Source organism: Pelodiscus sinensis, chromosome 23, assembly GCF_049634645.1.
Source record: "Pelodiscus sinensis isolate JC-2024 chromosome 23, ASM4963464v1, whole genome shotgun sequence".
Lineage (NCBI taxonomy): Eukaryota > Metazoa > Chordata > Testudines > Trionychidae > Pelodiscus > Pelodiscus sinensis.
In genome coordinates, this window is record NC_134733.1 from 15,254,423 (window position 1) to 15,277,244 (window position 22,822).

The 22,822-nt window shown below is 60.4% G+C and overlaps 1 protein-coding gene across 3 annotated transcripts in view; it reads left to right on the top strand.

Moving 5' to 3' along the window:
• The window catches only part of AGRN (agrin), a 265,314-nt gene that overhangs the window by 173,716 nt on the left and 68,776 nt on the right, over positions 1 to 22,822 (top strand). For all 3 annotated transcript variants that reach the window (XM_075906396.1, XM_075906397.1, XM_075906398.1), the window contains 4 exons: positions 6,449 to 6,664; positions 9,695 to 9,919; positions 14,332 to 14,556; positions 15,887 to 16,093. In XM_075906396.1, coding sequence (XP_075762511.1) covers positions 6,449 to 6,664; positions 9,695 to 9,919; positions 14,332 to 14,556; positions 15,887 to 16,093 — 873 coding nt within the window. The remainder of the gene's footprint in view (positions 1 to 6,448; positions 6,665 to 9,694; positions 9,920 to 14,331; positions 14,557 to 15,886; positions 16,094 to 22,822) is intronic.

Consider the following 22,822-nt stretch of genomic DNA (forward strand, 5'->3'; position numbering starts at 1 on the left):
GGGGGTCAGCGCGGTGTTTGAGGGGAGCGACTGGGATTGGGGTGGGAGGCTGGAGGTCAGCGCGGTGTTTGAGGGGAGCGACTGGGATTGGGGTAGGAGGCTGGGGGTCAGCGCGGTGTTTGAGGGGAGCGACTGGGATTGGGGTAGGAGGCTGGGGGTCAGCGCGGTGTTTGAGGGGAGCGACTGGGATTGGGGTAGGAGGCTGGGGGTCAGCGCGGTGTTTGAGGGGAGCGACTGGGATTGGGGGTGGGAGGCTGGGGGTCAGCGCGGTGTTTGAGGGGAGCGACTGGGATTGGGGTAGGAGGCTGGGGGTCAGCGCGGTGTTTGAGGGGAGCGACTGGGATTGGGGTAGGAGGCTGGGGGTCAGCGCGGTGTTTGAGGGGAGCGACTGGGATTGGGGTCGGAGGCTGGGGGTCAGCGCGGTGTTTGAGGGGAGCGACTGGGATTGGGGTAGGAGGCTGGGGGTCAGCGCGGTGTTTGAGGGGAGCGACTGGGATTGGGGTGGGAGGCTGGGGGTCAGCGCGGTGTTTGAGGGGAGCGACTGGGATTGGGGTAGGAGGCTGGGGGTCAGCACAGTGATTGAGGGGAGCGACTGGGATTGGGGGTGGGAGGCTGGGGGTCAGCACAGTGATTGAGGGGAGCGACTGGGATTGGGGGTGGGAGGCTGGGGGTCAGCGCGGTGTTTGAGGCGAGCGACTGGGATTGGGGTAGGAGGCTGGGGGTCAGCGCGGTGTTTGAGGGGAGCGACTGGGATTGGGGTAGGAGGCTGGGGGTCAGCGCGGTGTTTGAGGCGAGCGACTGGGATTGGGGGTAGGAGGCTGGGGGTCAGCGCGGTGTTTGAGGGGAGCGACTGGGATTGGGGTAGGAGGCTGGGGGTCAGCGCGGTGTTTGAGGCGAGCGACTGGGATTGCGGTAGGAGGCTGGGGGTCAGCGCGGTGTTTGAGAGGAGCGACTGGGATTGCGGTAGGAGGCTGGGGGTCAGCGCGGTGTTTGAGGGGAGCGACTGGGATTGGGGTAGGAGGCTGGGGGTCAGCGCGGTGTTTGAGGCGAGCGACTGGGATTGGGGGTGGGAGGCTGGGGGTCAGCGCGGTGTTTGAGGGGAGCGACTGGGATTGGGGATTTCTATTGATGCCTCCAGAGTCACTCCAGGAGCCTCTAGCTCACAAGGTGTGTCTGGTGCAGGATGAGCAGGGCAGGGCGTGTTCTCGGCTGACACAAAAGGGCGGTTTCTCTACATCCGACTCTCCCTGCGGTGTGGGGAGAGGGGCTAGCGAGGCGGGGGGGGGGGGGGGGCGGAAGAAACGAGCCCAGGTCAGTTGTGCCCTGGCTCAGTTCCACTGCTTTCGTGCATATGCCGTTTAAATGAAGTAGGAGCCGGGTGTGCCGGCAGCCCGGGTCTTAGTACATTTAAACTGTAGAGCCACAGTGGGGGGAGGTTTGGGACCCGCCGCGGCTAGGACTGAGCAGCCCCAGCTCATGCCAGGTCCCGGACCGCTGCACCGTTGCATTTTAAAGGTAGTAAGAGCCGCCGGCTCCCCCAGCACTGGCACCTGCAGCCAAACTGTGGTGAAGTTCTTTGTGAGCATCGTGGCCCAGGAGAGCTTTGAGGCTGTTAGAAAAGATGAGAACGGGCGAGCTGTGCGGAGGTTTACGGGGCGCTCCCCCAGGAGGGAGGAGCCCGTCCAGTCACTCTCCCGAGCGCGAGGCCCGGACTCAGCAGCAGACAGGTCTAAACAAGTGGATCCATTTACATCACGTCTCATCCTGCCCCCCCACCCCCGCACAAACTCCTGCTCTTGCTCATTACTCGCCTCTCTCCAGCCATTGTTCTCCTGCCCCCTCGAACTCCACTGCACAGCCTCATCCTTCTCCCCCGCCAACCCCCCCCCATTTTCCTTGGGGAATCTCACTCTGCTCTGGTACTTCTCTGGCACTCGCAGCTGTAATGTCGGAGCACCTGGCCCTGTCCTACGAGGGAGGGCAGTGTTATTGGGTCCCTTTTGCAGAGGGGGAAACTGAGGCATGGAGTGGCAAAGTGACTTGCTCAACAGAGGTGACTGGTGAGGCCACATGACCCCTCCCCCAGCTCAGTGAAGGGTGGGGACAACCCCCTTGGCCCTGCCTCTCCCTCCTCGTTTCACCCTCTCCCCACCCCCTCCCCACACTTGCTCGGCCCTTGGCCTGCCTCTTCTCACAACTGAGGCAACCTGGAGGACTGGTGGGGCTGGGGGCCGAGACTAGCAGGAGAGGTCCCCCCCATGAACACTCAGCAGCAGCGGCACAAGGCAGCCCCAGCTCACTGTTCTGCTGAGAGTGCAGAGGAGGGGGGCGGGAGAGGAGGTCCCGCCCCCCTCCTCTGAGTGACAGAGCCAGAGAGCAGTGCGAGCTGCGGCTGTGTTGAGTGTGGGGAGGGGCTGACCCCTGCTGTAGGCTCCAGCCCCCCCCCCCCCCAGCTCCCCAGCTGGCTGCTGGCTGTCCCTCCTGCTCACAGTGCTTGGGGGGCACATGACCCCTCATGCCCCCCCATATCATCCCTGCTGCTCAAGGTAACACAGGGAATCTGTGACAAAGCCAGGAATGGAACAGTGATCTCCTCATGTCAGTGTCCTGTCCCTGGGGCCACCCATCCTCCAGGCTGGCATGCCAGGCCATGATGTGTCCGTACCGCTGCACTGGCGCTGCCAGCTGGGTCTCTCCTGGGTCTGAGTGGGATGCGAGTCTCAGAGCACAGGCCTGGCCGCCGGCGTGATTGGAAGGACGGTTCCGGTGCCATGCAGAGGCACCCGTACTGCTCCCGAGGGGCAGCACTGAAGGGAAACATGGCAGCGGGGTGCCCTGGGGAGACTCAGTGGCCCCTGACGGGCATCTTCTTCCCCATTGCAAATGATGGGTACGTGGGTTACGCCGCCTTCAGTGCTCCGGGCTCTTACTCCATCCCCATCACCAGCGCTTCTTAGCAGCTCTCCCTGCCAGCCCTCGGGACCCCGCCTGCCTTTGTGACTTCCAGCCCACAGGCTTACAGAGGGGTGTGGGGCAGCAGCAGGGATAAGAGTTCCTTTACCTGTCATTCCACACTGCTCCCGAACAGCCCAGCCCAGCCCAGCCCTGCCCTGGCCCAAGGACAGCTGGGGGGCCTGGACGTTCTGTGCCCAGCAGTAATTGCCAGCAGAGCTACCAGCCTTCCTACCACCTCGCTCCCCGACCCCTCTCACATTCTGCCCTGTCTCCTCCATGCAGGTAGCTAATTGAAATCTGCTCCAGGTTTGCGCCGCGTCCCCACATCTCGCTGGCGCACCGGCGATTTCCATTTCCCTTTGAGGAGTCTGGTCCCCGAGACAGCTCTATCTCAGTCCCCTCTGAGTGGCAGCTTGATTATGCACTACAGTTACACTTCTGCGCCGAAGACCTGCTTGAGAGGGAGGGGGGGTGGGGCTGGCAAATCCCCACTTGTCCTGCATTTCATATTCACACGCTGTCGATCCTCTCTTGCACCCTCTAATCTTGGAGCTAAACAGACTCATCTGCATTAAAAAAAAAAAACAACATAGTAAGAGCGAGCGAGAGTGCGCAGCAGCAAGGGAAGAGTGAGAGAGACTATCCACAGAGCTTCATAAAAATGATAAATTGCTTTCAGATATTGGGCAGGAGAGAAAGAGAGTTCTTTTTTATTTGACGATATTAGTCTCTTAGCGGCGCATTGTTGCTGTGCATATGAGCTCAAAATCTCAAAGCCGTCAAAGCCAAGCGGCCAGGAATTGAAGTGTAAATGAGCCACCGCCAAGCTTTTTATTTCGCCTTTTATGATTTCTCTCTCTCGCTAGTATGTAGGTCAGCCTCCATGTTGAACGTATATTGTGTGGATGTGCATGGGGTGGACATGTGTGTCATGAGTGCAATGTGTCTGTATTGCGTGCAGCTTATACACGGTGGGGTGGTGGGTGGGTGCAACACACGGAGGCTGGGCAGATGTAGGCTTTTATCAGTAAATGTCTATGCACGTCAGTTTCACTGGGCACACGCAAACCAACAAAAAATCATTTCCAGCCGTAATGATCAGCAGGCGAAGTAAGAAAAGCGGCTTGAGAACTTGCGAGTCTTTGATTTAAGGATATTGACTTTTTTGTGACAGGCGATGTTCACAATTTGTGTTTTAAGAGTGATAAAGCTTTAACTGTTTGGCATCTCTGTGCCTGCCGTCATTAAATAATTATTCCCCTTCCCCACGCTCTGTCCAACATCCCCACCAGCACAATTTCCCGCAAGTGTGAAAAATGAAATAAAAATAGTAAAAATGCTTTAAAATCCATTGAGATCTTTTTTGTTAATGAATGTTGCCACAGCTAAGGATAGGCAGGATTGTGTGTCTGTAATGTGGAAGCAGCAGGTGTGTGCGTGTATGTGATAGATCCATGTGGTGAACAGTCTGTGCTGTGGATTTGTGTGCAGTGTGTGTGCCTGCAATTGTATAGGTGGTGTGGGCTCAGTGTGAGTGTGTGTAGCATGTGTAGTGAAAGGGCACGCTCTGGCCATGTGTGCACAGTGTCTGGGCATGGACAGGGACATGTTCTCCACGGGTCAGGGACATTCCCGGGAGTGGTCAGAGAGCTCTGTCACGTCTTCCCACCGCTGTGATGGTGCTGTGCGCACAAACCCGCGTGTGTGTCCCCCAACTCTGCAAATGTAAAAATTACCTTTCCTGTTACATTAGCAATTCAGATGCCAAACTGGTCTGTGCTGGCTGCTCTGATTACTGTGTGTGATAAAGAGATTTGTGCATCTCCTATTAGAAAGACACCAGCCCTCAGCCATGTGAACCCACTAGATTTGCAGAAATTGCAATGTATAAAGATTGTGTGTGTGTGTGTGTGTGTGTGTGTGTGTGTGTGTTAGTTACAAGGCGAGGAGACTTTTCTTTTGCTCTCTGGTATTTATGTTATTTGCCTTTCTCTCTCATTTGAACGGGTGTCTGTAAATGCGGCTTGGTGTGGAGGGCTGGGGAGAGCCCAGAAGAGGTGTGAGCCTTGTATGAATACTTGCAGGGTGGTGGGGGGGAGGAGAGGGAGAGGTCAGTGGGTTTCATCCATCTACCTCCATTGGTGGGGCCAAGAATCTCTCCAGGGCCTGGTTAATTTCACCCGCCCTGCCCCCATGACCACTGTGTCCTTGTATCCTAGTAGGGGCTAGAAGCCCAAGTCGAGATCAGGCCCCGTTGTGCTAGATGCTGTCGTACACAGAGTAAGTGCGAGTCTCTCCCTCCGAGAGCTTATGGTCTAAACAGACAAAAGATGGAAGCGGGAGAGAGGCCCTGGGAAGGGATTTGCCCAAGGTCATGCCACTGGGCAGTGGCAGAGATGGGCATAGGATCCAGGTCTCTGAATGCTCAGTCCCTTGCCTCCCAGATAATTGAGGGTGCATCTACGCTGCACTCTAAAATCGAAATAGGATATATCATTTGCGCTCCGCAGATTGTGTTATCTTTCTTTGATTTTATTTCGAAATAGGCTATTTCTAAATTTGCCATGTCTCACTCTCCCCCGCATTACAGAACCCCTTTTTGGAGGCAAGCCGCCCCTAATCCCAGAGAGTCTGACAGATGCGCCCCATGGGGCGTTGACTAGCCCTGCCGTGTCACCCCCTGCCAACACGGGAGTGGGACGGGTCCCAGGGCCTGCTGAGGCAGGTTGTGCAAGTGCCGGGGGTGAGCAAAGGGCAGAGAGCGGGGCTGAAGCACCGTCTTGAGCGGGGCTGGGTGAGGTCAGGCACCGAGAGACGGGAGCGACCCTGGACTTGGATGTCCCGGGGACGGGCCGCGTCAGGCTGCTCCCGCTGTGTGTGTGTGGGGGGGGGAAGCTATGAGAGGGTAAAACCCCCTCCGTTTGGGGCCTCGTTTGGCAGGGTGGGCCTGACCCAAAGCGCCCGGAGGCCCGTTGGCATCAGACTGCGGGAGGTACCTGCAGGGAAAGGCCCCACGGCTGGCAGGTGGCAGTACCGAGGGCAGGGTCTGGCTCATAGTGGTGTTAACTTTGGGTGCTGTGTGACTGACTTCCCTGACCACGACTTCATCCTTCCAGCCGCCTCACTGGCTGCTGCATGTCCCCCCACAGCATGTCTCTCACCCGCAAGCCCCTGGAGTCTCTTTACCCCTGGGTTTCGGGCCCAGTTTGCTGAGCAGAGAGAGCACCGATCAGAGGTTCACAAAGAAAATAACGACACTAGGCAGCCTCTCCGTACAGCAGATGGGAATCGGGCGGGGGAAGGGGGAGACACTGAGGCACGCAGTGTGTCAGGCTGATTCAGTGGGGTTGTGGCAGTCAGGAACAGCAGCCAGGAGCGTGGGCTCTCCTTCTGAGCTCCAATTAATTCAACTCCCTCTGAGCTCAGTGCGAGACCCCCGAATCTAGGCTGCTCCCCTGGGCTGACCTGGCCCCTCTCGGTCTCTCTTTTGCAGTGTGCCGAGGAATGCTGTGCGGCTTCGGGGCCGTATGTGAGCGGAGCGCTACCAATGCCTCCCAGGCCGCCTGCGTCTGCAAGAAGATGACCTGCCCATCCGTGGTTGCCCCTGTCTGTGGCTCAGACTATTCCACCTACAGCAACGAGTGTGAGCTGGAGAAAGCCCAGTGCAATCAGCAGAGGCGGATCAAAGTCATCAGCAAGGGGGCATGCGGTGAGTTGAGCGAGGCAAGACGGGCATGCGTGTGCCGACGCGCTGGCACCGGGGCCGTTCCCATAGGGATGAGCCTGAATCGGCTGCCCCAGCCCCATAGCGTCTTGCTAACCCCACTGAGGCCAGCTTTACTAATGCTGCCTCCACCTCCCCTCAGGGCTGATGTTCCTCACCAGCCTTGGCCATCCCATAAAGAGCCAGAGTCCCCAGCCAGCAGCGAAGGTGAAGAAAACATCCCTACTTCTTGCCATCTCGCTTCCAACCCTGCCTGGTGCATGCCTCAGCCATGGGGCTGCGAGCCCTTCCAAACGCCATTATCTTTATTGAACAGGCAGGCAAATGGAGGCAGAGGGAGGTGAAGTAACATGGCCAGGGTCATTCATGCTCAGTGGCAGAACCAGGAACAGAACTCATCTCAGGCCTGGGTTCCAGCCATTAAGGCAACACTGTCTCCCGTTGCAAGAGCCTGCTCCGGAGAGAGTGTGACGGATTAGCCCCCCGCCACGGCTAAGTGAGCTCCCACCTCGGGGACGGAGATTTTTCCAGGAGGCCGGGTGAGGGAGGCTAATAAAGGCCCTTCCCTGGGCTGGCATGCACCAGCTGCAAGCAAGGAGCTGTGTAAATGAGCCCCCCCCGTCTCCTCGTCTCAGAGTAAATTAACTTGACCTTTCCCGAGCGCGGTGCTCCGGCTCACAATAAATCTGCGCCCAGCATTCCTGCCGGGCCCCACGTCAGAGGCGAGAGCGCGCCGAGTGATTTATTTAAAATAATAATCATAAAAAAAGTGACAAATTAAAAAGAAAAAAGCTGACAAATAAATTTGGGCCCATCCCTGTCAGTGAGTAAATTGCTCCTTGCGCTCGTCCTCCAATTACTTTGTGCTGGCGGCACCTTGAGGACCCTCATTTGGCTCGTTTGCTGGCTCTCCCGGAGCACAGCGGTTCGCGGGGTATGGAGCCAGGGGAATTGGGAGCAGGCGGCTGGGAAATAGAGACTTGTCGGATGCGCCAGCTGGCTGGGGCAAGGCCTTGCCTTTGTCTCCCCTGGCGTCAGGGGCTGATTCCACCACTCCGCTCCTGTTGATACGGATGTGCAGCATCTTGCCAGATCCGGCGTGCAGGGGCCTGATGCAAAGCCCAGCTGATGCCAAGGGCGAGACGTTGGAGGGCTTTGGAGTGGGCCCCGCAGGCCTGATGCTGGAGGAGGCTGGGCAGCCAGGCCTAGATGGAGCAGAGCCCTGGAGAAAATGCTTTGCTTTACACGGGAGAGCAGCCCTGTTGACTTGGGTGGCCTTGCTCCCCTGCACAAAGCAAGGGGCATACCTAGCGCTTTGCTGGAGCTGGTTTTCCCGAGGGAGGGCCCGGTGGCCAGCCCAGCGCCCAGCGCAGGCCAGGTCGCTCTGGCCTGGAAGGAGAGTGAGGAAAAGGGTTGATAAGTTGCACTGAGGCTGGGCCCCACGTTTGCAGGAGTCTGACGGGTCTTGCGTGCCCCACGTTTCGCCTCTCGCTTACAAAACCCCATAAGCGCCACAGCGCCCGCTTGTTGCCAATGGCTCCCTGTCTCGTTTTCCCATAACATAAATCAATTGGAACCGAAGTGCTGCACTTCCATGGCCGTAGAGCGCACTCGACACAAGCCATTGCCTGGGTGGAGTTGTCGTGTGCGCTAGTGCTTCCTATGGAGCCTGCTGTAAAACGAGGCAAACCTCTAGGCTAGTTGAAACAGCCCTGGAAGGCCTCTGCGTACCCCCAGGGTTACACCTGGGTTGAGAACCCGTGAGGAGCAGGTAGCACCCGCATGATTAACTAGGCATGATCAGCGTTCCCTGTAAGCTGAGCGCTAGAGATTCAAAGGCCACCCAGCTGATTAGCAGAGCACCCACAGCCGGCAGCAGGGGTTTCCATTGGTGGTGCACATCACACATGCCTTGGTGCACAGAACAACATTTATTCTGCACATGGATGGAAACAATTAGCGGGAACATTGGGGATGACCCTTGCATGTTCCCAGCATTGGGTCTTGAATAACTGCCCTTTGCCTCACCTGTCTGTGATCACTTGGTCGCCAGACGCTTTGGTGGTGCCATAAAATTGCCCGTGCGGGCGGGGGGGCTGACAGAATTGCTGGGCCCCAGGGATGGTGGGGAGGGGAGGGGGACTCCATGCTCCCAGAAGGGGCGGGGCCTCAGGCAGAAGGGGTGGGGCTAGGGCTAGCCTCCCCCTGCCAGCCTTTCAGGGCTGCCCAGAGCAAGCCGTGCAGGGCTGCAGTGACAATGCAAAGGGCCTGAGGCTACGGCCACCACCGCTGCTGCAGTAGCAGAGGCAGCAGTTGGGAGCCTTTTCGAATCACTGGGCGCGGGAGCAGTTGCCTCTTTTGCCTCCCCGTGTCTGCAGGCCTGCGCCAGTGACACCCGTGTGCCGGTCAGCCAGCCAGCCCCTCTAGATTTCGTCAGGGGACACATGATCTGCAAGGGGCTACACCCCCGGGGATCTGCCTGGAGGTGGCTGCCGGTGGCGGTCGCCTGGCTGCGTCCCGGGTGCTCACACAGGGGCGGGTTGGGCCTCGCGTTGCCAGAGCCGCCAGTGGGGTTGAGTTGGGACCTTCCCTCGCACAGGCCCTGTGGCAGCCGAGCTGGATTTGGGCCCTTGCCGCTCTGCCTTCCAGCTGGGATCTAGACGCTTCCTTCTCTGCCAGCCGGGGCCGCCCTGTTCCGCTCAGTGGCTGGCAGAAGCCGACTGGCCACCTGCAAACCGCAGGCTGCCGAGGGCGGGAGGAGACTGATTTGCGTGAAAGCCCTGCACTTAATCCGGAGCTGCTGCTGGCTGCAGGCGCTGCTGGGCGCGACGGGGCTGCCCTGGCCTAGGCAGGGCGGGGGAGGGACCTGTCCATCCTGCTCCCCTTTCCCGCGGCGTGGTGGGGCGGCAGGAGGAGAGGAAGGCTAACGAAGGGAGGAAGAAGGGACATGGACGGACCACGGGGAGGGGTCCATGCCGGGTCCCCGCAGCAGCACCATGTCCCTTCTCTCCCCAGGTTCCAAGGACCCCTGCGCAGAGGTGACCTGCAGTTTCGGCAGCACCTGCGCCCGCTCCACGGACGGCCAGTCGGCCAAGTGCATCTGCCCGTCCTCCTGCAGCGGCGTGGCCGAGAGCACGGTGTGCGGCAGCGATGGCAAGGACTACCGCAGCGAGTGCCACCTCCACAAGCACGCCTGTGACAAGCAGGAGAACATCTTCAAGAAGGTGGACGGGCCCTGCGGTGAGGCGCCCGCCTGCGCCGGGGCAGCCCGCGCGCTCCGGGTCGGGGCAGGCACTTCCAGCCCCAGGGGGAGAATGTGCTGTAGCTGACACCCTTAAATCCCCGTCTGCCCTGCAGAGGGAATGGCCATGGCGGGTCCCCTCCCAGGCAGTGCTGGGCCGGCCGGCTGGCTGGCTGCCCTCAGAGCTCCAGGAAGTGCGTTGAGCTCTGACTATGGAATTAAAGCGCCATGCGGTGCCCCAGCCCCGCTCAGCTTTACCCGCGTCGGGAATAAGCAGGAAACGCTGCGGGGTCGAGGCTGGTGCCCTGGGAAAGGCTGGGGGAGGAATCAGGCCCTCACACCGCTAGAGGCCAAATCACAGTGGGCCGGTTCCTTCCTGCGGGGGCTTCTAAGATCAGCCTAAGCATCGGGGAGCAAGACGAGCCCCGCGCAGAGCGATGGCGCTCAGAGTCCGGACTGCGCGATCACTCCCCCGCCCCACCCCAGAGTCACTGCGGCGGCACGTTTCCTCTGAGGTCTCGGTTCCTGCCACGGGGGCCGCCTGGCAGTCGGGCCGGGAGCGGGGGCTACCCGACCGATGGCTTCCCATCGCCTAAGGAAACGGCGTCTGGGCGGTAGGACACCGCCCCCGAGTGTGGGCTGGGACAGGGAGAGCACGGCTTCCCGAGGAGCCTCTCAGCACCAGCCGGACACAGGCCTGTGGTTAGTGACCTGAAAGGCAGGTGCAGCCCCTGATGCCCCGCCCCTGCCACACCCGCCCCCTCCTGCCCTCAGCAGGGCCCACAGTGGCGTGGGAGGGGCCTAGCTCCACACTTCCGGAAGGGGCGGTGCCTCGGCAGAAGGGGTGGGGCTGGGCAGGCTGCCCAGAAGGTTCCATGCGCCCCCCCCCCGCTCCCGCCAGCAGCCCTCGCAGCCGCATGGAGCGCGCTCCGGCGGCAATTTAAAGGGCCTGCGGCTCTGGCTGCCACCCCCCCTGGTGTGCCCCACCCCTCCCCGTTCCCTGCCCTGAACTGACTGCAGGCCTCTCCTGCCAAACCACTTCTCCAGCGGCCTAGGTCATAGGCCCTGAGGACACAGGCCACTTTCCTTATGAAAGGAGCCCATCCGCATCCAGAGAGACATTGCTCCCTGGGCCGTGTCTCCAGCCCTGCTTCAGTATTGCTGCGCAGCTTGGCAATGCAGAGTGACCGTGTCCCTTAGGCAGAGTGAGCAGGACCCGTGCCGGGCTCCCCCTCTCGAATCGTGGGGGCAGGGGGAGGCTGGGCGCCGGAAGGGCTGTTCGTTTTTGCAATCCACCACGTTGCCGCGTCGTCACGAAATGACCCCAAGGGCGGGCAGGGCGCGCGTGTGTGTCTGGGAGCGCGGCTCGTGGGGCCGGGGGGCACTCTCCAGATGGCACCTGGAGGCTGCATGTTGGGCAGCTGAGTATTGGGAGGCGCTCGCTAGACCAAGGCTGAGGAACCCTTTTTGGGCCGGGGGCCGCTGACCCATAGGAAAACCAGTCGGGGGCCACAGACAAGTGAGAAGCAAAAAAATACAAGACTGAAAAACAACCCCTCTGATGTGGCCCCTGAGCGCGAAGGAGAAAGCCCCTCCCCACATTCCCCTCGCACCCAGAGCCTGGGATGGCCCAGGCTAATATTATTTTGTGGCTCCGGCCCCATGCGGGGGGCGGCAAGGGGACTGGAGCGCCAGCGTGGGCTCCCTAATGTCGGGGGGAGCCCTAAGACTCAGGGGCCGGATTCAGGCCTTAGGTTCCTCACCCTTGCACAAGACAGACGGGAATTCAAAGAAGAGGAAAGCGAGGGGCTGGCAGAGGAGGAAAGAGAAGAACTAGGAGCCGGGGCTGCAAGGTCGTGATTCCCTTTGGCCCTCACCAATTCCCTGGCACTCAGCCCCTCGCAGAATTGAGCCCTAAAGGAGCAGAACTGTTGCAAGTGCCTGGGGGGGGGGTGAAAATACCCAGGAGAATTCAGGGTGGGGTGGCCATGTGGCGCGTCAGAACCGGTTCCTAACAGGGGGCGATGCAGAGCAGTGGAACCAAGGCCCGAGGGCAGCAGGGGGCAATTTCAGATGGGAGGGGGGAGGCCGGGTGTTCACAAACCTTTTCATCGCGGGGGCCAGACCTTGGACCAAAGTCCCAAGGAGAGTCTTGTTCTCCTGCCTGCGATTGTAGAGTTGGAAGTGAGCACAGAGCTGAGCTATGGCTCTGGATTGGGCCAGCTTGGGGGGCAGTGGGGGTTCTCCCAGCTGGCTGGGGAATGTGGTTTTGGTTTCCCCGGAGCAGTGGGGGCTGTAGGGCATGCAGGGAGTTCAGTGTGTTCCGATTCAAAGGGGAGAGAAATTCAATCCGGTGTCTGTGCGTCTGGCTGGGTGCTATCCAGGTACTTGCACTTGGCAAAAGAATCCAAAGCCCAGGACTTGTGATGGGATTAGCACGTAGCTGGCGTCCGTTTGGGCTGTGTGGTTAGGATGCTAATGGGAGCAGCGATCGGCGGTGCGGGCGAGCCGGATAAACCCAGGTTATAGTGGGGGAGGAGGGCATGTTGCCCCCCTCTCCTCTGGGACCTTCCCTCCTAGGCTTGGATTTCCCAGCCCAACCGCCCACGGCAGGGAGCAGATGGGAAGGCCTCATGCAGCGAGTGTGCCAGGTAGCTTAGAGCTGAGCCTTAGGAGCAGGTCAGACAGATGCCGGCAGGGCTGGTCGAGGCTGCCTCGGCGTGGGAGGCAAGGGGGGCAGTTGCCCCACGGTCCGGCAACTCTAAAGGGCCCAGGGCTCCTGCTGCCGCTGCAGTAGCTGCAGTGATGGCCGGAGCCCCGGGCCCCTTTGATTTGCCACTGGAGTGCACACACTCTGCTGGGCTCTGAGGGCAGGGGGCAGGCCCACCAGGCTGGCTGCTCTGGCCCCACCCCTTCTACCCAAGGCCCCACCCCTTCCGGGGGCACAGAGCCATTCCCCACGCCTTGCCCCAGGGCCTGTGGTGGCTGTCGGCCCCACTGCCCGAGCTGTTCAAAGTCCAGTCAGCGGCACAGTAGGGGCCTGGAGCTGGCTCGGCACTGCTCTTGGAAGCGGATGCCAGGTTCCCACAGCCCCTAGCTGCAACGAGGCTCTGTGCTCTGTCCCTACCCAGGTGCCAGCTCTGCAGCTCCCATTGGCCAGGAATTGTGACCAATGGGAGCTGCAAAGGCAGGGCCTGCGGGAACAAGGGCAGCCCATAAAACTTCCCTGGTTGCCTGTGCACCTAGAGGCTGTAGGGACCTGGCAGCCACTCCCTGGGAGCCGCAGTAAAAGCTGCTGGGACCCTGCATCCTGAACTCCCTCCCTCATCCCAACCTCTGCCCCAGTCCTGATCCAGCGCCTGCTCCCCAAGCCCCTTCTCTCTGGCCCCACCCCAGAGCCCAAACCCTCTGCTGGAGGCCTCACCTCCCCACACACACCTCAACCCCCTGCCATAGCCTGGAATCCTCTCCCGCACCGTGAACCCCTCATTTCCAGCCCCACCCAGAGCCCAAACGGCCTCCCTCACTCCAACCCCTTGCCCCAGCACAGTGAGAGTGGGGAAGAGCGAGCAATGGAGGGAGGAAGGATGCAGCGAGTAGGGGCAGGGCAGGGTGGGCCAGGAGTGTTGGGTTTTGTGTGATTAGGAAGTTGACAGCCCTACATGGCCTGGCTCTAGAGGGGCAGCCCCCCCGTGGCCTATTGCGGGAAGGGGTTGGGAGGTTGAGCCTTGAGCGTCTAAAGCCAGAGTGGGGTCATTGATGGGGTCGGGTCGTGTGTGGCGATCTGAGCGACGCTCTCGCCCCGCTCGCAGTTGAAATGAGTTTGATCTTAGCTTTGTCTTAGTGGTCATCTGGCCACAGAGCCAGAGCGCCCGTGGGCACGGCCGGCAGGGGGACTGAGGGCCAGGACGTCAGCCGGTTCTACCGCCAGGCGGGGATCCAAGGGCACTGGCAGGGTGGCCACTTTTGGTGGGTCACATTCCTGGAGGTTCTGTCACATGACACCCGAATTCCTGGAGTCTCCCGGACAATCCTGGAGCGTTTTCAGCCCCAGCTGTTTGTGGGGCTCTGGGCTGGAACGAAAAGAGCCGCTGCAGGCCTGGTTCAGAGGCTGGGGGGAGGGTCAGACCATCTTGGCTCAAGTCTCCCTTGCTTCTGCTGTGAGTGAGTGGAAGAGTGACGGTCTGGGCTCAGATTTGATCAGCAAGGTTCCTTGTCACCGCGAATCCCTGGGCTCTCCCCTTCTGGAGCCAGGGCCTGGTAGAAACCAAGGGAGACCCAGTGTAGCTAGCAGCTTGACAGGGTTGTGATGGGGCCTGGCTTAGAAGGGCCTGACCCTGCCGGCGTGGACTGTGCATGTGAAGCAGACCCTGAGCACATCCCTCTCCTCTCCCCTCCACTGTGCCCGCAGACCCTTGCAAGGGCTCTCTCAATGACCTGCACCGGGTGTGCCGGGTCAACCCCCGCACCCGCCGAGCGGACCTGCTCTCCCGGCCCGAAAACTGCCCTCCCAAGCGGGAGCCGGTGTGTGGCGACGACGGGGCGACCTACGACAACGAGTGCGTCATGGGGCGCTCGGGCGCCATCCGGGGGCTGGAGATCCAGAAGGTGCGCTCGGGGCACTGCCAGCCGCAGGGTAAGTTCCTTTCGGCACGGGGGCTGGCGGTAGGGAGAGGGCACGCGCTCGCGGTGCAGGGCTGCCCGGTTCGCCCTGCCAGAAAAGCTCTCCTGCCCCAGATCAACCCGCTGGACTTGGACAGGGACGCTGGCCCCGCAGCCCAACCCTACTTTTGTCATCTGTCCCCGCTGGGCACGCAGAGTCCAGCATTGGTCATGGCTGAGGCAGGGCTGGGTGCTGGCCAAGGCCAGGTTGCAGTCCCTGGGTTCCAGTGGCTCTTCTGCCAGGGACGACAGAGAAGACTCGATACCGCTGGAGGGCAGGGCAGGCACCATCGCTTCCCAGTCTGCCCAGCCGCCTATCAGTGGGAGCTGGACAGTCCCCAGGAGCATGGACCTGACCACCCCTGAGCTTGGGCAGCTCAGATACAATGACCACGGGCCTCAGTCGCTCTCCCCCCGCAGTTGACGGTTGGGCAGCCAGAGCTTTTCGCGTCCCATCTTCCCGGCTCTCTCCCTTGTAGCATGCGATAGCTACACCAGGGAGGGAGAGGAATTATTTAAGCTTAATACCAATGTGGACACAAGAACAAATGGATATAAGCTGGCTAGTAGGAAGTTTAGACTTGAGATTAGACGAAGGTTTCTAACCATTAGAGGAGTGAGGTTCTGGAACGGCCTTCCAAGAGAAGTAGTGGGGGCAAAAGATCTATCTGGTTTCAAGATTAAACTAGATGGGTTTATGAAGGGGATGGTTTGATGAGATAACATGATCTTGGTAACTAATTGTCCATTCATTATCAGTGGGAATAGGTCAATGGAGGGATGATAGGAGTTACTATAGAGAACTTTCTGGGTGTCTGGCTGGTGAGTCTTGCCCACATGCTCAGGGTTTAGCTGATCGCCATATTTGGGGTCGGGAAGGAATTTTCCTCCAGGGTAGATTGGCAGAGGCCCTGGAGGTTTTTCGCCTTCCTCTGTAGCATGGGGTACAGATCACAGCTAGAGGATTCTCTGCATCTTGGGGTCTTCAAAGTATTTGAAGGCTTCAATATCTGAGATATAGGTGAGAGGATTATTCTAGGAGGGGTGGGTGAGATTTTGTGGCCTGCACTGTGCAGGGGGTCAGACTAGATGATCATAATGGTCCCTTCTGACCTTAAAGTCTATGAGCATGTGAGCCTCGGCCTGTTCCCCACCAGGGGCCTCGTGGCTCCGGGCTGGAAATGCCCCTTCCATTGCCAGGCCCCCAAGCCGGCAGCCCTGCTGGCAGCCCAGCCCCCGCCCAGCCAGCCCGACGCCTGCGCCCCAGTCCCTGATGGAAGCGGCGCCTGCTCTTTCCGTTCCAGACAAGTGCAGGGAGGAGTGCAAGTTCAACGCCGTGTGCCTCAACCGCCGCGGCTCCCCCCGCTGCTCCTGCGACCGCATCGCCTGCGACGGCGCCTACCGGCCCGTCTGCGGCAGGGACAGCCGCACCTACAGCAACGACTGCGAGCGCCAGAAGGCCGAGTGCCAGCAGAGAGCCGCCATCCCCGTGAAGCACGAGGGCCCTTGTGGTAAGCTGGCCTGGGGCGGTCCCATTTGTCTCCCCCCTTTGCCACCCGGCCCCAGCAGGAAAATGCCCCTCGCCCCCTCCTGCTTTCTCCCATAACAAGGCACAGGAGCAGCGGAGCTGCCCAGACATCAGAGGTAAGTTGTATCCGTGTCCCTGTAGCCACTGGGTGACCCCTCTTCCCCTTCATGACCTCCAGGCCAGTAAGATCCCCCCCTCCCTTTCTTCTTCCTTTTGCCTGATCCTGAGTTCCTGCCTTCTGTCTCTCTCCTCTGTCTCCGTCACTGCCGTTTCTCTCTCCCTGCCTGCTCCGGTGTCGTCCGCCTCCGCTGTGCCCTGTAACGGACCAGGGAAAACGATTTGCACAATAACAACAAGAAGCACCTTGCCTGTGTGGTCCATGTGCCCCATCCACCTGCTCCCTGCCAGGCACATGCTGTATCATGCCACTCGGAAGCAGCTCCCATTGCCCATCCTGCCTCCCAGGGTAGTGCCAGTCTCCCGAGTCCCTTCCATCGCTTCCCCCGCCATATTTTCCAGCCTTTCTCAGCTCTAGGTGCCCGCCATCAGGAGCTCGTCCCGGCGCTGCGGCTCTCCAGTGGTCTCGTCTGTCTTTGTCTCGTTTCTGGGGAGGAGCAGCAGGGCGCTGTTGGTGGAGGCTCTTTGAGGTCTGGGTTGTGGGATAGGCTGGGGGCTTGGGTCGCTGTGGCTGTGGAAGCCACCGATTTATCAAATCAGCTGCTGCCCAGGGAACCGAACGGGCTAATCGCACGGAGCCCACCGGCAGGCATGAACCGGGAGCGCTGCTGAGTTCAGCTTGTATTTATTTGATTATCAGCCAGACTCAGCTGCCTCTTCACACTGCTCCTGTGTCCTATCAAACCTTCTGAGAAGATGCTGAGATGAACCCCAGGTTTTCAAGACTGTTTGGCTGGGCCCTGCTTTGGCGGCGTAAACGCCACTGGTCAGTCATCAGCTGGGCATAACAGAATCAGCGGATGGTTTTTTAAGCAGGACCACTGGGGAGCTTGTCTGGCTGATGAGCTGTTAGGGGTCACTGATTGGTCTCTGCAGTCCCGCTCGCTAGTGACTATGTAGCCCCTCCCACATTCACAGGATTCCAGGAGCTGAGACTTTAGGGAAAACAGCAACTACGGCAAGCCTGGGGGCAAGCGGGTGGAAGTCAGCAGCCCTGGACGTTGTTTTCCTTCCCTGGGCGACAGTCCTTCCTTCTCCGGTTGCGCTGCTCCTCGAAGTCTGTTCCTTAGGTTCCAAAGCCTGTTGCAGAGAGTTGAAAACCGTCCCCTGAACCCGGTGGGCTTGGAATCCACCCCTAATATCTCAGCCCTTCTGAAAACCCAGCTCCCTGTCTCTGGGGGTGGAATCTGGAACCGCTCTGCTAGCGTGGGTGGAGTCACCCCAGACTGACACCCACATCCGATCGGGCAGGATCCGGCTGTACGTCCACATGGCCTCTCGGCCTGTCTGTGTCCTGGAAACAAACCTCTGGCCGATTCTGTAGTTCAGCCCTGCGCTCTCCCATGAAGGGCAGCGTCTCTCCTCCTGTTTGGACTCTCCCCCATGGGGTTGCTGTCCCTGCAGGCTGTGCAGCCAGGAGAGCAGGCCCACACACTCGTCCTTCCAAGAGCATGTGCTCGTGGGATGCGAGTCAGGAAAATCCAGGGCGAGAGGTGAAGCAGAGTTTGACGCTTGATCAGCCAAGACTTGGAGATTTCAGTCCCTGTGACAGCTCAGCTCTGCCTCCTAGCACACCACCATGCAGTGTAGCTCTGTCACAGGCCTTCTCCTGTGTCAGCCCACCCCTTCCCTCCACTGCTGCCTGCCCCCTCCGGGTCACCAGTTCAAACCCAGCACAAGGCCAGAAGTGGCCTACATAGGAGGAGGCAGCGACCTCGGTGCAGCCTTTGCTCGGCACCTGTCCCCAGCACAAAAGCACCAGCCCTGGTATGAACGTGTCTTCCGGGCCCTCTGGCCAAGGAGGCTGTCGTGCAGTCAGCTGCGTAGTGCAGGCCAGGGCTTAGGTGAAGCAGGGTCAGAGGCTTGAGCAGCCGAGACGTGGAGATGTGTGAGAGCCCAGTTCTGCTCCAGGAGGGAGCTGGGGAGTCAGAGAAAGCTAAGGCCGGGCTGGGCAAGATGTGGCCCCAGAGCCGGATCCGGCCCCCGGACTGCACCTGGCCGCTCTCTATTTATATCCTGCTGCCTCTGCCTCCAAAGTTCCAGGCGGTGGCTCAGGCAGCAGGATCCTATTGAAATGGCTCCCAGTCCTGGTGCCTCCCTGGCAGGGGCCGGAGCTGCGAGCCTTTTAAATAGCCACAGCATCCCTGGGCAGCTGCCAGGCAACACGGTAGCCACAGGGCCAGGAGCCACGAGCCTTTTGCCAGTCCCAGACAGCTCTGTGGGGAGGTTAGTCCCCAGCCCTGCCCCTTTGGGGGGACAACCCATGACCACATTACAACATGCATGAAGTGCCCCCCCCCGCAAAAAGTATTCCCCCCCCCCCCCCCGAGCTACAGGCTCTGTCCCTAGCGGCCTCCAGAAGGATCCCCTGTATATTCATTCTGCCCAAGTCCTGCCTTTTCTCCGCTGCGAGGGACACGCGGGGACGGAGAGATGGGGTCCCACCAAATCAGAGTAGAGACACGTCGGGGGCAAGGCTGGGAAAGCCGGCTCCGTGCTATCTGCTCTGCAGAGAAAGAGGCTCTAAGGAGTTAACTCCAGGTGCCACCCCGCCCATGTGCCTGTTACAAACCCTCCCTCTCCACTGTAGGGAGCAGGGCAGAGGCCCTGGGGGGAGGGATCCCCCTGGAGCAGTGGTCCTCAACCTTTCGTGGCTGCCGCACGCCCAGGGGTGGGGCCGCTCACGTGCCGGGCGTCCGGGGGCGGGGCTGCTCATGCGCCACTCTTCCGGGGGTGGGGTCACGCATGCACCGCGTGCCCAGGGGTGGGGGCCGCCCACGCACCCTGAGCCCAGGGCCAGCACCACACATGTGCTGTGCACCTGGGACAGGGGCCGCCCATGCGTCCTGTGCCCGGGGCCAGCACTGCACATGTGCCGTGCGCTGGGAGTAGGGGCTGCCCCTGCACCCGGGATCGACACCGTGCATATGCTGCGCGCCCGGGGTAGGGGCCGCCCATGCGCCACGTGCCCGGGGCTGGCACCATGCATGTGCCACGCGCCGGGGGGGGTGGGGCAGCCCAGATGTTTCAGCGGGCGCACATAAATGCCCCGGCGAGTGCTATGGCACTCGTGGGCACCGTGTTGGGGACCACTGCCCTAGAGAGTCCCTTCCCCGGGGAAGGTCCAGGTGCGGGCAGGGAATAGGAACCTCCCTGTAGAAATTGGAGGGCATCTCCTTTTACAGCAAGGTGGAAGCCCCGGAGTGGCACCAGCCCAAAGCGGGGGATTTAGGGGCATGGATCCAGCTGTAGGCCCTGCTGTGCCTATCAAAGCCCCTTTTTTGGAGGCTGCCTACAAACTCTCCGCTTCTGGAGGGAGATTGCAGCTGAGCGCCAGCGTGGAATGAAGAAGATTTAGAATAACGAGAGCCTATGGAGGGGTAGGGAATGAAAAGCTCCCTATTAACATGGCAACACGATGCTTTAATCTTTCACGGGTACCTGCCTAATGAACTCTCAGCCCTGCTGCTCGCTCTGTTCCAGCAGTCAGGGAAGGGAACAAAGCCAGGCAAACAGCCCCAGCCTGCCCATCACTTGGTATTTCTTAAGTTCCTTTCTGCTTCCAAACAAGGGTGGACAGAGCTGAAAGCTGCCTTTAGGCGCGGGGAGATGGGAGACGGGGGTTAGGACTTTGGAAGAAGCAGGGCTTGACAGCAGAGGGAAAGTCTCTGTAGTTGTGTCTGTCTGTTTCCCTTTTCTTTCTTTCTTTCTTTCTTTCTTTCTTTCTTTCTTTCTTTCTTTCTTTCTTTCTTTCTTTCTTTCTTTCTTTCTTTCTTTCTTTCTTTCTTGTCTTGTGTTTTACAGCATTGCCTGTTTGGAGAAAGGACGTGCACCCACACAGCACCCTACCGCTCCCAACCGGGATGTCTCTGCTCAGAGGTCTGCTTTCTATCCTTCTCCTTAGCCAACAGCTTTCCCTACGATGTTGGTCTCTCTCTTCCTCTTCCCCACCCTCTCCTCCTCCCTAGCCTGAGTTATAAGCCCTTGGGATGAAAAAAAATGCCCCCGGTTTGTTCCCCCTCCACCCACTTCCTGCCTGGAATGAAAGTGCTTTGCAGTGCAAGGGGGTAGTTTTAATGCCTGCTCCAGTTTGCATCTTTTCCTCAGAGGTGGCTGGGGTCTGGGGAGGGCCACACAACCGCAGGCTCTGTTGTGGGCAGCTGCTGTTTTGCCTGCACGCTCCTGTGAGCTGAGAACCCTGTTACCTGTCACAAGGGCCTCTTCCAGGCTGAGTCGTCAATTCGGGCTGCTCCTGGTGGATTTGATGTTTGTCCTGCTCCGGCATGGTCGCGGACTCCTGGCTGCTCGAGATCACTGTGCCCCTCCCCCCGTCCTGCTCCCTTCCTTAGCGTGTGTTTGCGTGCGTGGATGCGCCACACATGTCTGGGCCAGTGAAAAGGACTGAGCATGCAGCATGGTGTGGGACCGACTGTGACCCCCCTGTCCCCCTAACGCACATGGCACTGTGCCGACATTCAAACCAGCCTTCCGTCGGGCAGAGAAGGGTTCCTCCCTGGGAGCACACGATCATGGCACCTCGGGAGGTAGCAGCCCAGCCTGCTGGCAGGGGGATGCGTCGGAACCCTTGGATGCTGCAAATGGGCAGGACTGCATTCTCCTGGAACTGAGAACTGAGCGTCTCGGCCCATGTCAGGGACCCTCCTGCTCCTCCTCCGTTGCTGGGCCCGTGAGCGGCTTGCTCCGCAGGATCCCTCCGCGGTGCTGGCGGGAAGCAGGCCCTGGCAGGGCCGGGGTGCTGAAAGGCCCTCGCCGTGGTCCCGTCACTCCAAAGCATTGAGCTCCACCGGGCTTTGTGCAGAGCGGCCCAGAGCTCGAGGGGGAAGGGCCCCAAGAGGCGGCAGGCTGCCTCCAGGTGGAACCCGCCCCTGCTCTGTGTGTGGCCGTGGGAGGCGCTGGCCTTTCATGCCCGGCGCTGGTTTGTGGCTGCGCTGCTCTCGCTGCGGGTTGGGTCGGGTCGGGTCTGTCCCAGCACGGGCCCCGGGGCCCCCGTCTCGCTTTTGCTGCCTTGCGTGTCCCCGCTGGCTCGCCGCCACGTCGCCTCTTCAGGGTTTCACGCCGCGTTTTTCTTCTCTCTCCCCTCCCCTCGCTCCCCAGGGCGGTGGTTTGAGTCTCCCGGAGCGCCCCCCTGGCGGGACTGCCGGCTCCCCCCCAGCAGTTCACACCCTCCTGCCTTTAGCGGCCTGTAAGCAGCCTGAACCACAGCGCCAGCTTCTGGGCGGTGAAGGAAACGCAGCCTGCCCTGTGCTTGCCGCCTGCCCCAGGGGTCCCGACCGCAGCTCTTACCTTAACCTCAGTGCAGAAATCCCGGGGGCAGGCGACTGCGCAGGGGTGCAGGGAAGCCGGGCCCAATTTGCCTCTCGCACTGGTGCAAACTCCAGTGGAACCCATGAGTTCCCTGGTGCAAGGGCTGCGTAGGTGAAAGAATAGTCAGGATCTGTGCTCTCTCCACCTGGCCGGGCTCGGGACCCCTTCCCCCTCGCAGCACGACGCGCAGGTAGGGCCTGTAGCGCCGTAGGCAGGGGAGAGACGTCAGGGCCCGTCCACATGCCCAGCTCACCGGGCAGAGTCCTGGGGGGCACCCTTCATGCTTCACACTGGCTAACAATGCTCCAGTGAAGCCTCGGCCCCCACCAGGCAAGTCAGTGTGGCCCGCCCCGGCCCCTTGCTGCATGCGAGTCTGGCTTTTTAACCTGAGCTCAGGCAGTTCTGCAGTGACCTGTCGGAGAGTGAGACTCGTCCCCTCTGCACACGCCCCGAGAGACTCTCCCCACCCCCCATGAAAGGAAGGGGCAAGAACAGGCCGTAGATGGGGAGAGGGTGGCAGGGAGGGACGGAGCACAGTGTGTCGGAGACGAACGCAGGCATTGGTGCCACCACAAGCTAGAACAGTCCTGGGGGGGATACTGGTGCGAGGGATGGGCTGTGTGTGAATGTGGGTGGGTGCTGGTCGGAGGAATGGAGATGAGTCTCTGCCGGTGAGTTCTGGAGCGAGGGATGGGCGTGTAGCTGTGTGGGTTGGTGTGAAGGATGAGCTGGGCGGGTTGGAGTGGGGGAGGTGAGGGGCTGAGTATATGTGTGCTGGTGCGAGGGATGGACGTGTGTGTCGGTGCAAGGGACGGACTATGCGTATATCTGTGTGGGTCAGTGCAAGGATTGGGCTTGTGTGCATGTGTGTGTGCTGCTGCTGCAGTGGGGTCTGCTGTGTGTGCTGGTGCAAGGATTGGGCTGTGTGCATCTGTGTGTGTGCTGGTGTGGGGGTTGGGCTGTGTGCGTATGGGTGAGGCCTGGTGCAAGGGATGCTGTGTGGGTGTTGGTATAAGGGCTGTGCTGGGTGCGTCTGTGCAAAGCCTGGTGCGAGGGCTGCTGTGAGTGTGCTGGTGCGAGGGCTGGCCTGGGTGCTGCCGTGTGGGTGCCGGTGCGAGGGCTGCAGTGTGCATGCTGGTGCAAGGGCTGGGTGCGTCTGTGCAAGGCCTGGTGCGAGGGCTGCTGTGCGTGTGCTGGCGCGAGGGCTGGC